The 18908-nt window shown below is 45.1% G+C and overlaps 1 protein-coding gene across 2 annotated transcripts in view; it reads left to right on the top strand.

The window, feature by feature from the left end:
* Positions 1-18908, top strand: part of LOC138606102 (A-type voltage-gated potassium channel KCND3-like) — a 98919-nt gene that overhangs the window by 66022 nt on the left and 13989 nt on the right. For both annotated transcript variants that reach the window (XM_069678561.1, XM_069678562.1), the window contains exon 2: positions 9705-9867. In XM_069678561.1, the coding sequence (XP_069534662.1) occupies positions 9705-9867 (163 nt within the window). The remainder of the gene's footprint in view (positions 1-9704; positions 9868-18908) is intronic.

Below are 18908 nucleotides of genomic sequence, written 5' to 3'. Positions count from 1 at the left end.
AAACCAACTAATGCAAAAAGCCTAATTTCAATTTTACAACAGTTATTTCTAACCAGGTGATCTGATTGGATAAGAGGCCTTCCATGAGTGGTGACATAAACTGTGTCCCAGTTCAGGGGCTGCGTCCTTCGAAGGTCACAGCGGCGAGTCAAAGGCTGTCCCAATGTAAGGCTCCTCCACCTTTCCTTAGGCGACGAAGGATCCATCGGGTGCTTCCTTTCGCAGCCCAACATATCCCAAGATTCATAGCGTGCCAATTCAAACGAGATGGCGGACTCTTAAACGGCCGAGGAATACACTTTAAAATGTAAACGTTTTTGGTTTCAACTCATTCGAATAGCTAGCGTTACACATGGTTACAAAAACGAAAGGGCCCTTGAAACAAATTATCTTTATAATAATAGTTTAAGTTACATGATGTTAGTTATGCTAGCTAGTTAGCCCACAAACTAACTGTTGCTGGGCGACAGGAGTGGCGTTTGGTGGCTCAAACAGGAAATCTTCCGTTGACCGACCGTCTCACTTCAGTTCAGCTTGAGGGGTGCACTCAGGCTGATTGGTGAATCCTCTGTAGACCGCCTCCTTCTGAGGATGCAGCCCCTGAACTGAGACACAGCTACAGAGAGCAACGTCACTGGGACTGTTCACTGTGTGTATCACTCCGCCTCAGCCAGGTGCTCAGAATACGGTTAATTAACATCACAGCAGAGGTAGGTGATAACTGGTTAACACAGCACTGGTTGGTGATAAAATGAAACAAACAGATAAATGTACACGATAAAAAACAGCTGATCTGTGGTCACCTGGAGACACTGCAGGAGGATGTTTGGGTTGCTCGGCAACAAAAGTCCAGTTTCAGTTATTTGCTGCTTGTAAAGCTGTTGTTTACACTAAACAACTTGTCTTCCTAACATAATGAAGAGAGCAAACTATCAGGGTCGGAGTGTGTCCAGATACAGGTGATGTCACAGAGTTCATGAGATTGTTTATTGCAGTTGCTTGCGTGATTTTTCTGTCAGCAACGAAATGTTAACAAAAAAATATTGTGAGCATTTTTTCAACATGGGACACGTCGCTTAGCCCGCTAGCTAACGCACAGAGCGACTAAGACAGACTGATGTTAGCTTGTTGTGTTGCTTCCCGTCAGAGGCGCCGCAACGGAACAGGCAACCCAGGCAATTGCCTAGGGCCCCGAGCTGAAGGGGGCCCCGAGCTGAAAGGGGCCCCGAGGGACGGCTGACGTCAATGACAAAATAATGGAACTGCTTTAGACGCTGCAACGACAACGCATCGGAAATGCCCCACACAGGGCCCTTTCAGAGTTGTCACTGGCTAGTTGCTAGTAGGGGGCCCCGACAGACGGCTGATATCGCTCCATATCAGCGACACAACTTGAAACCCCCGTAGACACTGCAATGACACATCGGGAATCTCCCTAATGGGGCCCCCTTACTAGCCGGCATCGACGTGCGGTGCCGGTCAAACACAAACAAACAAAATGAAGCGAACATATCACTCTGGGCACACGAAACGAAAAAAAAAACAAGGAGAGGATGAAAAGAAAAAACGTGACAGTGGTAAGTGGGAATGTGGAAGCTATGTGTGTTACATTATAAAAAAGTAGTGCTGCCAGCCAGCCTGCCACTTTATCCCAAACATCATCCACCAGGCACCAAATAAGTTTACTGCACATTAGCCTCTTGAGCCGGAGGGGCCCCCAATTGGGTGCAAATCAAAACATTTGTAACAGATAAGCTTCATACGAACACTGATCACAAAAAAATATAGCCATGCTGCACATCAAATTAAACAGCAGAACCTGGGCTACAAGAATATATAAGCCATACTCCAAACACTAACTAAATGAATTACCAAATATCAAAATTCATATCGCAGAATTTCGTCAACCGATTGGCCGTTTGGTGGCTAACGTAGCATTATGCTACACAATGAAACAGCGTCGCATAAGAAAGCAGACACTCCGCAGATTCCGTGTAAAGTGAATTCAGCCATTTTCTTCTAAACACATTCATAGCCACACAATAAGTTAGTCCTTTGCTGCCAATGCCAATGATATTTTCTCCCAGAATAAAGCATTTGTTGTCAAATATTAAAACTGATACCAGCATCAATTCTGCTGTCAGTTTAGTCTGTCTAAACTGGTGCCAATTTGTATTTGGAATTATGTTTTTTAAATGTGAGCTGCTGGACAACTGAATTTCCCTTCGGGGATAAATAAAGTATATCCTATCCTATCTATCCATACATTTTCTGCTATAGCCTAAATGTTACATTAAATAAAATGTTAACATGAAGCATTAAAGTAGTTACTGTAAATGGATGTTCATTAATTATTCCATACAGATCGCAAATGCTGTGTTTGTGTAGCATGCACAGTTCTTTACTTTACTTTACGCAAGCCAACCAAATACATTGTGCTCTTTTCTTTTTTCTTCCTCAAGGTGCTTTGTTGAAGTTTCTGGGGGGCCCCATGGTCCTTCTTGCCTAGGGCCCCCAGGGGGTCTAGAAACGCCCCTGCTTCCCGTTAGGAGTCAGCGTGACACTTTGCACTGCAGTAAATTCATGCTTCAAAGTTTCAGGTGGAATCTTTCAGAGGGAGTTTAAACCTAAAATCCATCCTTGTGGCTCCTACGACGGGGGCAACGTGTCCTTCCTGAAGAAACACATGACTGACAAACATTCATGAAAATATACCGTAAAATAAACTCTGTAACACTCTGCTCAAATATAAACTTTACACAGTCTACAAAATGTTCAAGGAGCAGGAAGTTTGTCCTGTTATGTTTTGAGCTCTAGTTGCTTGTGTGGTTTTGTGTGTGTGTGTGTGTTGATTGATGACTTACATGACGAGAAACTCTGATCATTTATAGGTTTCCTCAGCACTTTCAGGTACCATCATACAGGTGATCAATCTTGAAGAAATGATTGAAAAAGACGAATCACAGTGTGAGCCGCTAACAGCTGTCACACAGGAGCAGCACCTGCCCCGTGTGATTAAAAACCAGTGTGTCCTTTAGCTGCTCTGTGATAACACGTTCTAATGTTCCTGATCGCAGCGGTAACAAGGTTCGACTCGGTGTGACTCTGCTGCTTTCAATTTTGTCTCGCTTCAACAGAAATCCCTCAGCCAGATTGATTGCTTTGATGTCATAGCGCCGTTTTGGATGCGGCGCGTCCGATCCAATCGGGTTTTGTCAGATGCCCATCACAGATCTATCAGGAGCACACTGTTCACGTGTCGTGGAGGCAAAAACAGAGCTTCTTTTAATGAAGAGCAAAACAAGCAGGAGATTGGGAAGGATAAAACACATGACTGAATAAATTCCCTCACAATTGATTTTTCCACCCACTTAGGTTTCAGTTTAAAACTGTGGCAGATGGAAAGAGCGGAGTAATGAATGCTCGTGGAAGACCATTTACTGCAGGAGCAGCCCCACCGCTGCGTTTCATGCCTTGTTGAATCTTTAACCACTCTTTCAGGCTTTTCCTCCACACTGTTTACGTTACTCGCCGCAGAGGCCCGTTGGCCGCGGTGTATCATTACACAGACTCTCAGAGGTTAACAGCTGAAGTCCTGTCACCAGATTTGCTTATCTGGGAGACCTGCAGCGTTTTGCATTATTCATACACAAATATTGACGTGTCTGACTGCGGCTCTCGCTGACTCCCTAATTACTTACAATTATAGGAATGAGAGGAAACTTTTAACTCTTGACATTTCATACTGCAGCTTCCCACCGCTGTGTGAAACTGATGACAATGTGTTTATGCAGAAAACACACATGGGATTATCAGAAACACACAGCACAACAGAATGCGACTAATTAAAGGACATATCGGGGTTGCGACGAGTGGCCTTGCTTAGCACAACTTGCAAATGAAGCATACAACATCCAGTACAGTCGTGACGGGCGCGACACATCAGTGAAAGAATTCACATTTTAGTAATGGGGCAGCTGAGGAACTCCAGGTGTGTGTTTGGGCACCACAGACTTCATGTTGATGCCATCAGTTGCTGCTTCTATGAAACCATCGTTATCCCAGCTCCCCGGGACGATCCACGTTATGTACGAAACCAGAATATGACAATTTTGACACAAGGAAGGAGGCGTCAGAGTTTTAAGAGTTTCACTCTGCTGTGTGTTTCTCCTGTTAACAGAATGATGTTAAATCTTAAACGGTGCGACTCTAATCTTAAAGGTCAAAGATGACGTGTTTACAGAACAATGGTTATAAATTAATCCTATTTTTAACTGAACTGTTCGTCATCATGTTAATGCGAAGCACTGATCAATATTTGTTTTGGATAATTGCAACTCTTTGGTGTACTTTTAGGGCGGGTTCACACCAACTTACTTTAATCTGATTGTTTGTCCCCTCGGTGCGGTTCGTTTAGGTGGTGTGAAACGCTGGAATGCGGACCAAACAACCGGGCCATGGTCCGCTAGAAAAGACATGTCTCAGTCCGCTTCCAAGCGAACCACGGTCCGGTTTGATTCTGGTGAGAATGTAAACGGACTTAAAGAAGGACCAAATACAGGAAACAAACATTAAACTGTGCATTGTAGTTTACAGGTGCTGACATTTGCAGCGAGATGAGCAGAGGACAGACGTGGGGGAGCAATGAGGAAAAAGAAATATGAGCGACCAAACAAAAACGCTTGTGGAAACGCACGAGAACACGGAGGTGTTCAAAGTGAAAAACTAAAGGAGAGAGGAACTGATCGATCTGTGGAACGGTGTCGGTTAAAGTAAAAAACTCAACAACAAAACATTAAAGTCTGCGATCATGCTGAGTGTGATCGATCAGTGTGCTCGATCAGTGTGATCGATCAGTGTGCTCTCTCACTTTGTTTACTTCAGGAAGTTTTCCCACGTGGAAATTCTGACCAATCAGAGAGCAGTTTCCCCGCGCATCTAAACTTTTGGTCCGCTTTTGGTCCAAACTCGAGGCAAAACAGACTTCAGGTGTGAATGCGCCATTAAAGTCACTCCTACACACATTTTTCTCTCGTCATTTATTATATTTATTTTATATTATTTTAGGTGAACAGTTTTTACTGTTAACTGATAATAAGGGGCACGGTGGTGCAGTGGTCAGCACTGTTTCCTCATAGCCTCAAAGTTCACGGTTCCAATCCCGGACATACGAGGCCTCTCTGTGTAGAGTCTGCATGTTCTCCCTGTTCTCTTTGGGGACCGTTCAGGGCTGCTGTCACATGTTCTGTTGTTGTGGGCGGAGCTTCCTGTGAGGAGTCTGCATGTTCTCCCCGTGCGTGCAGGGGTTCCCTCCGGGTACTTCCTCCCACAGTCCAAAGACATGCTCGTTAGGTTCAATGTGACTCTAAGTTGCTAAATTAGTTGTGAATGAGAGCATTAAAGGTTGTCTGTCTCGGTGTCAGCCCTGTGATTGGCTGGTGGCCCCCACGACCCCCCACGACCCTGAACAGGATAAGAGGTGTATATGATGGATGGATGATTGTGAAGGGGTTTCATGCACTTCTAGAAGTTGTCGTAGTGTTAGTAGCAGTGGTCGGCATTCGTAGCAGAGTCCATGAGGATGAGCAGATCGGATACAGCTGAGACATTTATAACAGAGGAAAACATTTCGTCAGTAATCCTCCTGGAACATGTGCTCGCATGTACTCGATTAGCAGATGCACCATCTTGTTGCATGTTGTGCCGTCGCTGCTGTGTCAGAGCTTCTTCATTTAAATAAACATAAAAGATAAAGTCAGCCTGAACGCAGCCTTAAAAAGAGTTTTTATAACAAATGGTGCAAAGCTTTGGGGCTGATGAGGTTTCCACGTCAGAATGATTAAATAAAATGGTCAGTAATTATCTGGACACAAGTTAAGGGCAGATCATTATTAAAACGATTTAATGGCAAAGAACACAGTCTGCTCTGTGTTCGCCGACCTTTTGATTAAAAGGTTCATTTAAATGTCTAATGGGTGAAAGTGGTTTGTCACAGCCGGCTCAACACTGTGAATGAAGAGAGGCTCCGAAAGCAGAGAGAGGTCAAGCTTTTCTTTTTGTTCCAACATGAAAGCAATCATTTCTAACAATTCATCATTTAACAATCTCCTTTAAATACGACACTGACTGCAAAGAGCACAGTTTGAATATCCCACAGTGCACCGCTGTCGTGACGACGTTGAACACATCATATCTGGAACAAGGTGTCAAATACAACAAAGCAGTGAGAGACGCAGCGAGGAGAATGTCATCTCTCATCAGCTGACAGACAGAGAGCGGAGCAAACTGTGAAATCGTTCGTCTGATTGTGCGGCAGCCTGGAGGACGAGAACAACACGCCCTGTGGTCAAATCTCCATCGCTCCTTAATCATCCTTCTTACTCTCGGCCTCCTGTGAAGCACACATCAGAAACATTCTGACTCAGGAAAAGAAGAATGAGTCTGAGATTGAGTTTGGTGTGAGAGGAGGAATGTATTTTTCTTTTACTGCAAACATGAGAAATAACTCTGAGATCCAACGTAATTGGAAGTTTGCTAAGCCCCCCGCTAAGACTGTCCAGCTCTCCGTCCAGAGCACGTTACGCAACAATCACAACAGTGGAAGATTTATTATTGGAAATTCTTTGTACATTTTTAAACAGTGAGTCTTTGACTTCATACCAAGACGGACACAAGCGGGCAGGATAACTGTTGCTAGCATAGTAAAATGCTAGTTGAAATGATCATCTGGAAGATGTTCATGTAAATAAATGTCTGTAAGTCTCTGTCTCTCTCTGAATGAGGTAACACATGGTGACTGAGCCTGTGGCCCGCTGATGAAAGCCTTTGCATCTGCAGTATATAGTATTATTATGGGCTGGGTGTCTGTGGCGACGCCCAGTTAGTGACGCGTTTTCCATCAGCCAGCAGTGGTTGGTCTGCCAGAGAGGGTAGGCGGAGCTAAGCGGCTGCTTTTCCGCTCTCTGCAAGTGTTGCGAGTAAACAGTAATCTACTATGGCTGAACAAACAAAGAAAAGATGGATGACTACAGATACAACTTCAACAAGAAGTGAAAATCCAAAGAAGAAGAAACAAACTCGACGCTCAGATGAAGCAATATATAAGCAATTATATTTGGCGGTATGGTTCTGTTCGGCTCCAGCCCGATGCAGGAAGCCACACCTTCCTGCCCTTCATGAGCCATTATGAACGGCTATGGCAGGGAGCGCAGCAGCAAAGACGCCCGAACAGAACAGCATGAACGACAATGATTCATTTCGGACACAGCATGAGAGGAGGAGCTCAGGTGGAGGTGGGCTGCGAATCGGCCAGCAGAGGAAGCTGGGCGAGAGCTGTTTAAATAAAGCGCTTGAATGTAAGTTTCCAGTAGAAGGCGAAGGGGAAGTCAGCTGGGCCATCAGCTGATTGAGGATTGGCTTGGCTCGCCGTTGACAGTTTATACAGAGCTTGACGTCGTGGCCTGCCTGAACTAACGCTGTGCTTGATTTGTGTCTTTGATTTCAGTCTGCATCAACATTTACTCTCTGAAGATGTAAAAAAGAAAAAGTGTAATTTTCTAAAAGGATTGGAGCGACACGACGTCCTTCCTGCTCGCTCATGTTTGCTCAGGCACAGCAGACGGCTGCGTTTGTGATAATCCCTCCGCTCTTCAGGCGGTGGGTAGTAAGCAGGAGGTAAGGCTGGCGATTACGGCGCTCTTCAGCACAGAGTGTGGGAGCTCGGGGCCAAAAAAACAACAATCATAGAAGTGGAAAAGCGTCACCCACCCACGACTCGGCACAGAGCGACCCTCGAGAGGCGCAGTGGTCGACAGTGCATGGGGCTTTACCTGTCAAGAGTCTCACTGTGTCGAGAACGCAGTGGAGAGGAAACTCAGAGGAGTCAAGGGGCCACGCGGCCATGGCAGGAGGGAAAGAAGGGTCTTTTGACAAATGCAAGTGTTTTAGTAAAATTTGAGGATCAGAACCCGTTCTCCATTTGTTTTTTAAAGTGGTCCTCGAGGAGATCAGCTGGTCGAGTCCGTCACGCAGAATGTGGTTGTTTTCTGTGGTTATAGTCCCGATCGCGTCCCTGCCAACATCGTTTCCTGTCACTTAAACACGTCAGCAGCTTCTCCAGGAGACGGCTTCTGTGTCTTTTCTCACCCGCTTACGAGCTCATCCCAGAAGTCTTTGTTTCTGAATCAATTTGTTCCACTACACGCCGTCTTACCTCCACAGCTCCGACCATCAGGTCAACCCTGGCTTCTTCCTGGCCCTGGATCCCGCTGGCATGGCTTTGTTATGCCCCGTCTGAGCTGTAGAGATAGCAGCGGCGCTATCTCTCCCCCCTCTGTCCACCTGTGACAGCAGCCATTCACCTGTTTAATCCAATTATCCAAAGCCTGAAGGAAGCGGAGAACAACAGGAGTTAAAGCGGGGAACAAAGAAAGCGTACAGATATTTCTCACTCACACTGTTCATTTACGATTCACCCTCTGTAGAGACGTAACAGCTGCTCTAATTAATATTTGTATGAAGAACCAAAACAACAGAATTATTTATGACTGCTGTGTTCCTCTCAGCTCTACAGAGCGGCTTTCGTTCATTGTTTTGGTTTTACAGACTTTAACATTATTTTGAACTCTGACCTCAGCGCTGCCCTCAAACGGGCCAAGGCGGGCTGCGACGTCTGCAGGAAGAACAGCCCGTAATGTGCGGTGACGACACCCTGGCTCCCATCAGCATCATCTGACGATGATTGACCTTCTTATTAATCTCTATAACAGACGTCTGCATGCTAACAGCTAACAGCTAACCATCTGCTCTAGATCTAAAATTCAACTCGAGATAAATCCCCTTGTCGAAGCCGTTCAGCGTTCTGATTTCCCGACTTCCTCGAATCGACCTCCGTTCAACAAACGAGCATTTTCAAAGTTTTCTTGTCCTGTTGACGACAGACCTGACAAAGCTTCATCTCTACTTTTTATAAATCTGCATCATGATGTTGAAATTTCGGCAAACGTACGAGCTGTTAATTAAAGTCAATCACAAGAAAAACGGGTTCTTTTTCTGTAAACAGCGCAGCACGCGGGAAAGGAAGTCTTGACTGGAAGTCGTTTATCGCTAACCGCTGGCTACACGCCCGACATGTTCACCGTTGTTCAGAGGCTGTATCCTCGTCAGACTAGCCGATGGGATCCGAGGTCGGCAAAACCCAAAACGACATGAAGACAAAGAAACATTCAGCCGTGGTTGTTCTGTGCTAATGTGGAGCGAGTATTAAAAATCTGTTTTAGGTGAATGTCTGAAAGTTTGGCTTCATGGAATATGCACGTTTTTCTTTGAACTCCATTCAAAGAAAACAACACGAGTCTTGAGGTTTATAAATATCAGGGGATGTCCCAGATTATAAATCTGATACAGCACCATTCATGCTGTGACACACAGCTGAAGTTACGTAGGAGCAGTTACAGCTGCTCTTCTTGTTGTTTGGACCTTTGGGTCGCTACAGTGTCAGTGTGAATTAAATAAGAACTCTTCTTTTCTTACTTTCTGCTTCATCAAACTGCAGACTTTTTTGCAATATACTGTTTTAGCATTTCCCCGTCGCTCTTTTTTTGTGCACATATTGAAACCTGGTATAAACACAGACGGATTGAAACGTACGTCGTGTCCTGATCCATGTGTCTGTTTCACCTGTTCTCATCCGTCTCATTTCCCAGGTACGGAGACATGGTGCCAAAGACGATTGCGGGGAAGATCTTCGGCTCCATCTGCTCGCTGAGCGGTGTGCTGGTGATCGCTCTGCCCGTGCCCGTCATCGTCTCTAACTTCAGCCGGATCTACCACCAGAACCAGAGAGCGGACAAACGCCGCGCTCAGAAGGTAAAAGTCCAGTTTGTCCGTGCAAGCAGTTTACTACGACCCATATTTAAAGGTTGTCTATGTCTGTGTGTCAGCCCTGTGATTGACGGGCGATTAGTCCAGGGTGTACGTCGCCTCGCGCCCAATGACAGCTGGGCTCCAGCCCTGTCCAGCGATCCTGAACAGGATAAGCGCTATAGATAATGGATGGATGGATCTTCGTTACCGACCTCTGGTGGCCTTGTTAGTTATAATGGAAGCAAAGGAGGAACTCAGGTCGGTAACATAAAGGGCGAGATAGACGAGGCAGGGAGGAGGTGGAGGTGTGGATGGAGGTCGATGGTCATGTCCCATATGAAACCAAAAATCATCACTTAGTTATAAAGATGCAGCATCCTCAGGTTCCTCACATGATGTGACTCACATGTAAGAATCCACCTCGAGGAGTTTTTAACTGGTTATGAAACAGACTGAAATAAATACTGATGCCCATAAAGGAGCTACAGAGCAAACAAGACCATCAGGCACACTGCCAACAGAACCTTTGTTTAAAATGTCTTCAGTGAGTTGTATGTCAGCCATTAAAGGCGGTATGGTGAGATAGGACTCACACATGTTCAGGACAAGGTCAGCAAAGAAATTAGAGGAGCCACTTTGTCCAAAGGGATCCCCAAAGTTCCTCACAGGAGTTCTCATTTGGACCAAAACCATCAAACCAAACCATCAAACCAAACGTGTCCTAAACCGAGTTAAGTCGTTTTAGTTGCTGAACTTGTTATAAGCTTAACCGCATGTTCCTACAACAGTCTTTGTCTGTACGCTGTCTTTGCTCCAACATTTGTATATGTCGTTGAGGGAGTCATCCACAGTCCACCTCTTGTTTGCTAAGCATTCTGTCCATGTGATGAGTAGAATGCTCATGTGTGGGCTGAATCAGTGTATCTGTGTGTGCATGAACCTATTATATATCCATTATGAATGGACGCTCCTGGTTGAAGGCCGAAGTGCTCCAGATGTACTCATTAATATAAGTGAACATGAATGGATGTGAGGATGGAGTGTTGAGTAAATACGCTGCGTGGTTGGGTACGAACGGTGAGACACAAACATTCTGAGGGTTTTTCTTCATTAAGACACGACGGAGGGTTAAAGGTCGTTTACACGTTCACGTTCACGTTCACGTTCACGTTCACAAAAGACACATTTTACTAACTTATTAAAGGTGATGTTGAAATCGACCCCAATCATAGATTGTGTCTGCGTAGCAAAATCACTGTCCTTCAACCTACATCATCACACACACACACACACACACACACACACACACAGGAAATTCGCCCTCCAGACGACATTACTCATCCTCCTTTGACACATGCACGCACACTCCCTATCTTTTTCTCACACACGCACACTCCCTATCTTTTTCTCACACACACACACACACACACACACACACACACACACACACACACACACACACACACACACACTTAAAACCCAAGTACCAAATGTTAGCTATTAACTCACGACACTCATTCAGCGGGCTCGACCTTCCAGCGGGTTAGATAAAAGTGCTATTAAGTCGGAGCAGCTGCTGATAGCTAATTGAAAAGGTAAAAGTCTGATCTGAATCCATCAGGATATACGATCCGAGGCGGTTGCTTTTCTCATTATGGGCCCAGTTTGACTCATTGCAGGTTAAATCCCTCTGAGCGGCGTGCAGTAGTAAAGTGGGGTTTAAACAGGTTGGATAAATGAATGAACATGAGTGTGTCAGCTATAAAACCCAGACTTATCCTGTGTGTCGGGATCAAAAACCACTTTTATAACGTTGTGTGAAGCTGCTGCCCGCAGAGCAAACTAAATATATTACAGTTATAGTACAAGTTTCAGTGGAACGGAAAAGTTGATGCACACACAGGATGGATAAAGCACTCAGTAAAACTTATTAGTGTTTGATTTTTGGAGGTAATCACACTGCAGATTTCAAACAGCTGATTTTTCTTCTCGGTTTCAGAACTAATTTTTCCATCACGGTCTTAAAACATGAATTACTTCAGTGTCGACTGAACACGAGACTGAATGAACTTTTGCACAAAGCCACAAACAGCAGGAGAGACTTTTGTGTTTGAAGAGCAGCTCCAGTCGTGTTTTAAGACACATTATTTTACACATAAAATGCTCTGCTTGAAATAATAAATATATAAAAGCATCTCCTCCTTCTCCCTCATTCAAAATTCCTGAATCTGCATAGGCCCCGCCCACTATGCAAATTTCCACCCGTCCCCTCTGTCACAAAAACAAAACACGTGTCTGCCGTCGTTTAGTGGCGACTTGTTGAAACTTAGCAGCTTGAAATGTAGTAATCAGCAGTAGTAACGTTAACGTTAGCAGTCAGTAGTGAGTCAACAGTTACGATGACGGTTACAGCTGGCTCGTGCATTGCCAAAGTGGTTGCCATAGGTTACACATAATGATATGCATAGCGTCACCCCGTCCAATAACGGGATTGGCTCCTTAGGTTTGTGATGTCTCAAACCTGCCAATCAGAACACGTGTTGTTCAGCCTGTCCATGGTACGCTGCAGGTTAACAGCAGACAGGCCCAGCCATGGAGATGATGCTGATGTTGTCCCTGATGTGTCTTGCAGCGCATGAAGAACACCACATGGAGATGTTCACAAGGTTAAACTCTGGATTTAACCTGGATGAGGGCTTTAAATGCAAACAAGACCGTCTGCATTTAAAGGAATAAAATAAAACTCATTCTGTGTCCGTCCGTGTCAGATTAGCTTGATTTCAGAAAAAGTGGGATGTAAAAATAAAACGCTGAAGGTCAGGGGTCGGCCGCTGTAACCTGGCTGCATCTTTTTTGGCAAACTGCACAAACCTCCGTTTGAGCTTGTCACCTGAATAAGATCCCATCAGGCTGTTTACCTGTGTTACTCACCTCTGTGAAACATGAAAGTGTGACACTGATATGATTTTACTGCTGACTGGCTGCAGCAGTCACACTGACATGAAATAAATGTATAGACCAGCAGGAGCTCTGAATCATAACTCTCGCAGCGTCCTGTGATCATTGGTAAATTATTGTTTTATAATGATACGGAGTATTTTCCCTCATTCTTAGCACTGGTTGTAAAACATGATGTAAAACTCGGTGGGACAGTTAAACTCTTCATTAAAACTCATTTTAATGAAGTTATCTTAAAGTCAGCGGCTCCTCTGGCTGATCCATTCCCACTGAATTAATGAGCGCAGGACTCTGGGATATCTAACCCATTTTAAACAGGGAATTAATTTAAGAAAGCTGTTAAATGAAAATTAAAAAGAAATTACATTTTACTGCAGGATTTTCTGCTACAGTCCCAAAGAGACCCGAAACAGAAGATACTGTACAAATATTCTGAGAGCAACAGAGGCTCGTTTGTTTGTTATGTAACGGACTCAAACAAGTCCCTCCTACTGTTCTGTTAATTGGTATATAAATAGATGAGGCAGAGAGTGAAGCTTTTACTCAAACTGATTTGTGAAATTATAAATATTAAAATGTTACAGAGCTTTTATCAGATTGTGAGAGAGTTTTACTGTTGCCTTGAAATTTCCTGAAAGGACCTTTAAAAGGCACATTCACACCGTAAGTCTGTTTGTTTGAATCAAACACCAAATTGTCCCAAAGTCACATTTAGCCTCGAGTTTGGTTTGTGTTCACACGACAGCTTTTACCAGCGGACCAAATGTTCATATGCGCGGGGAAACTGCTCTCTGATTGATGAGAATTTCCACGTGAGAAAACTCCCTGAAGTAAACAAAGTAAGAGAGAGCACACTGATCGATCACACTGATCGATCACACTGATCGATCTCACTCAGCATGATCGCAGACTTTAATGTTTTGTTGTTGAGTTTTTTACTTTAACCGACACCGTTCCACAGATCGATCAGTTCCTCTCTCCTTTAGTTTTTCACTGAACACTTTGAACACCTCCGTGTTCTCGTGTGTTTCCACAAGCGTTTTTGTTTGGTCACTCGTATCGGTTGTTTGGTCCGCACTCCGGTGTTCACACCACCGAAACGAGCCGCACCGAGGGGACAAACGGTCCAGAGTTCAGTCGGACTAAACAAAGTTGGTGTGAACCCGCTCTAATTTCAGTTTGGTTAAACCTACACTAACAGATTTTTTTTGGCCACAAGGGGGCAACAGAAACAAGATGTAAAACCGGCTTTGACATATTATCACTTTTTATACTTTTATAGTTAATTTAACAATAATGTACTACTGCTAATAATGTAATAATGTACTTGTAGCCGTGTTTCTGGTCACCTTCTACACCCGAGTCCAACACTCACTCATCTCTCAGCTTTATTTTTGTCTCCACCAACTCCTGACAGGAATCTGAGTCTGTCCGGCTGCTGCATGCTGAGATGTGTTCACCAGGTGGTTGCTTACTGTCTCAGTCTGCGGTTTGGTGCTGGACAGGTAGTGTACTGGGTTTATTCCACAGACAACACTGATATGTGCCGCGCGGTTGAACCAAAATAGTCACGTTGCAGGCTGTAGAACTGGCCTGAAAGCAGGGTAACTACGGAAGCCCTGAGCGGACATTCATCCATACGTTTTTTTTTACTCTGTTTACCTGTGATGACGAGTTATTTCTGGTCGTTTTCTCGTTATCTCGAGATAACAAAGCTTGTCTTCTCATGATAAGAGGTCGCGACCAGAAATCACGGAAAAACGGAGTAAATAAAATGTATGTCTGCATGTCCGCTCAGGGCTTCCGTAGGTAATTACAGAGGATGGTGCTCATTCTCTGCAGCGCTGCAAATGTTAACAGCACATATGACTGTAACGTGATCCACTGTTTAAACTTATTACAGCTACTATACATGCTGACAGTAACAGCTCATGTTTGATCACATTTGGTCGACAAGTTTTTCATTCGATCAGAAAAACAAACGTTGCCATCTCTAAAGCTCCACGTCAGCTTGTGTCAGCGAGTTTGTAACTCAACGTCTGTCTCGAGCTGAGAGTTAACTCAGAACATCGACACTAACATGTTTTTCTCATATTAGTTTGAAACAATCTCGTTGTGAGGGTCAATAAAACGATAAAACGGAGCTTTTTCAGAGAATAACTTTCAATCTGTTTGAACTTATAGAAAAAATCAGCAGGAAACTACAAAGAAGAGCGTTTATAACGAGTTACTGCTTATAGTTAAAGCTCTGAACAATCCTCGTAATCCTCTCAGACCATTATAAAGTACAGGAAGTACAATTTGACAGACTGAGTAATCTTCTGTTCTTGCTTTTATCTGCTAAATGCCCTCAACTATAGAAAGGTTAGCAAGTTAGCAAGACATTTAATGGGCTCCTGAGAGGCGTCTCTCCCCACTGTACGGACACAGCCTCACGTGCTCTTTGTTTGACTCTATAGAAAGTGTTGCAGAACAAAAGGAGAAGGAAGGCTCTGTTTTATATTAACCCTGTTCATCCTTTGTCCCTCCTCTTCATACCCCGTCTCTCCTCGCCTCCCTCTTCCTCTTCAGGTCTCATTCGTCGTCATTCTTCTCTAACAACAGGCCGCTCCAGGCTCCCATTACAATTATGCAGTCATCTGGGGGATTTGACTTTACAAAAAGGTCCTCCCATGTACCCGATGTAGCTGCGCAGTCGGAAAATAGAAAGTGGAGAATCTAAATTGGATTTAATGATAGTCATTCCCTTCTAACCACTGTAGTGTGTGTGTGTGTGTGTGTGTGTGTGTGTGTGTGTGTGTGTGGGCCTCAGTGTAGATTTAAGTGTCTCCTCTTCATGTTCAGTCACCCACAGAGGGCTTAACTATCACAGATACAACCCCGGATACTAACGCGCCTCATTCCCTGATAGGTCAAAGAGAGAACTTCCCCGGCAGAAGAAGACAGATTTCTGTTTTATCCCTGCACGACTCAGAGGTGCAGCGCGGCCGCCATCAGAGTGTCGAGGCTGAAAATGGACTGAGGTCGTATCAGTAATGGGACGGCAAAGTCAAGTGCAGAGATGGCAGGTTGTCGAGGAAGAATAAAAAAAAAAGGAGCCGTGACCGGAGACGTGAGGGCAAAACAGGACGACAGGAGCACGGGAGGAAAGAGAGGAGGAGGACGGCCAAGAAGGAAGAGAGGGAGACACTGTCAAAGAAAAAGAGGGAGAAAGTCTCAGAGAATAAGTTGACCGGGGGAAAGAAGAGAGAGAAGAGGCTCTTTATGCAGTGCTTTCAAGGCTCACTCGGCGTATAGGTGAACATTTCATGCCTTTCACCCTGTAAGAGCTGCAGCCTGGCAGTCTGACTGTGGGTGGTTGTTGCAGCGTTGGCCTGATTTGCTCCGTTCACCACTGATGGAAAAAAAAAAGTGAAATCACAAGAATCCATCATCAGACTTTGAAAAGACCCCTGAGGAAGCCCATTAAGACTGACGATGAACAAACTGTAACTTTAGTGCAATTTAGCTCAAAGAAGTTTTTCTGCAGCCACGAAATACTTCCTGAAAAACTGCTGGTACCAAAGAAGCTTCTAAAGTCAAAGGAAAATGACTCTCAGGATGTCATGAGGAGCGGTTGGAGGGATTCAAATCTCTAACAGGAATCCTGTGATGCTGACTGAGGGCAAAGGTTTAACAGACAAAGAGTTACCAGGCAGGAAGAGTCTAAATTAAAGGCATCCACTGGGACTCCGCCCTCCGCCTGTGTTGTCTCATTTTGACGTTTGTAGGACGTAGCCTACACGACATCACCAACTGGTTTGTAAACTGTTTCCGAGCCTCTTATTTGGCATTTCGGCCATTTTTGGTTCCTTACTGGAACCAGAAGTGAACATGGTGCCATGAGGGCGGCACCGTGTTACCAACGCTTACAGTCTGTGCCCGTGGATGATTCACTTGCAGCTGAATTAGCTAGTTAACCGTCATGATTCATACAGAATAAGATCAGAATCTTGGAGATTGCTTACCAGAGTTGTTCATTTATTAGACTAAAGAAGCTAACTTGTGAACTGTCGTGAACTTGTGTCTTGCTCCACCACATCTCCGGTGGGAGGGCTAGCGGAAGATGAACGATGTAAAACTCAAACTCAGGCGAACGTGCCTCTGCGTCACTACAACCTGCCGTCGTCTCTGAAAAAGCAGCCCCTCCTCTAATGCACGAGCCGCCACCAACAAGTCAGTGTATGACAGACACTGAATGAGCTGCCAAGCTAGGTACGATGAGCGCAGACACAGATACCTGCTAATTATTACTAATATATAAATAACATGTTTTTATTCACTGAACAAGCTGGAGACGGTCGGCCTTTAAAGCAAACCTCATGGACAGTCTGTAAGAAGTATGTGTTTCTTTCTGCTGTAGAGTTTTAGATGTGGCCTGATGGGATCGACTCACTTTGAGAACCAGCCTCAAGTGGACGATTGAGGAAGTGCAGTTTTTTGCACTACCAAGCTGGCTTCAGTTTTCAGCCCTGCAGGTCGGTGCATGGAGTCAACCTTCGGGCAGTGGGTGTGTAAACCCTCCTGACAATCATAACAAGCAGTGTATGAAGAGGTGACTCTCCAAAAACCAGGCTGCAGATTGTGAGGAGCCAAGAAGGAGGAGACGACTGGGCCAAAAGTGTTTCCTAAACCACAAGCGAGAATTTGCTCCTCCTGCCTTTAAAGACGCTTTCGGTCACATTGTCAGAAACATACAAAGTTTAAACCCTTCTGAGGATGAAAGGTCGGCATATTTTGGACTCTCTGATGTTTTCAATCTGCTCCAACATTAGTTACATGGGATACAAAATCAGTGACATATCCCTTTAATGGAATAGGAATCGATGTGCTTTTGGGACAAACTAACCCCGCTTCGTTTCTGTTTATTTTCATGCTGCTTCTAATTAAAGGGAAAATATAGATTAAACAGCAGCCTCACTGTTTAACCTTCACTTGACGACGACATGGACCTGGGCTTGACTTGATGACGACACGGACCTGGGCTTGACTTGATGACGACACGGACCTGGGCTTGACTTGATGACGACACGGACCTGGGCTTGACTTGATGACGACACGGACCTGGGCTTGACTTGATGACGACACGGACCTGGACTTGACTTGATGACGACACGGACCTGGGCTTGACTTGATGACGACACGGACCTGGGCTTGACTTGATGACGACACGGACCTGGACTTGACTTGATGACGACACGGACCTGGACTTGACTTGATGACGACACGGACCTGGGCTTGACTTGATGACGACACGGACCTGGACTTGACTTGATGACGACATGGACATGGACTTGACTTGATGACGACATGGACCTGGGCTTGACTTGATGACGACACGGACCTGGACTTGACTTGATGACGACACGGACCTGGGCTTGACTTGATGACGACACGGACCTGGACTTGACTTGATGACGACACGGACCTGGACTTGACTTGATGACGACACGGACCTGGGCTTGACTTGATGACGACACGGACCTGGACTTGACTTGATGACGACATGGACATGGACTTGACTTGATGACGACATGGACCTGGGCTTGACTTGATGACGACACGGACCTGGACTTGACTTGATGACGACACGGACCTGGACTTGACTTGATGACGACATGGACCTGGGCTTGACTTGATGACGACATGGACCTGGACTTGACTTGATGACGACATGGACCTGGGCTTGACTTGATGACGACATGGACCTGGGCTTGACTTGATGACGACATGGACCTGGACTTGACTTGATGACGACATGGACCTGGGCTTGACTTGATGACGACATGGACCTGGACTTGACTTGATGACGACATGGACCTGGACTTGACTTGATGACGACATGGACCTGGACTTGACTTGATGACGACATGGACCTGGGCTTGACTTGATGACGACATGGACCTGGACTTGACTTGATGACGACATGGACCTGGACTTGACTCACAATTAAACTTTGAAACGAGCGTCTGGAGACAAACCCTCCTCACACCTCTGGCCTCAGCATTTCATCAGTTGAGAGGAAAGCTTCCTCAGACAAACCATTC

Source organism: Semicossyphus pulcher, unplaced genomic scaffold (genome assembly GCF_022749685.1).
Source record: "Semicossyphus pulcher isolate SPU_LCO1_2020_fin unplaced genomic scaffold, fSemPul1.0.p SCAF_3, whole genome shotgun sequence".
NCBI classification, from domain to species: Eukaryota; Metazoa; Chordata; class Actinopteri; order Labriformes; family Labridae; genus Semicossyphus; species Semicossyphus pulcher.
The sequence above is the reverse complement of the archived record's forward strand: the minus strand, read 5'-3'. Positions and strand labels throughout refer to the sequence as shown.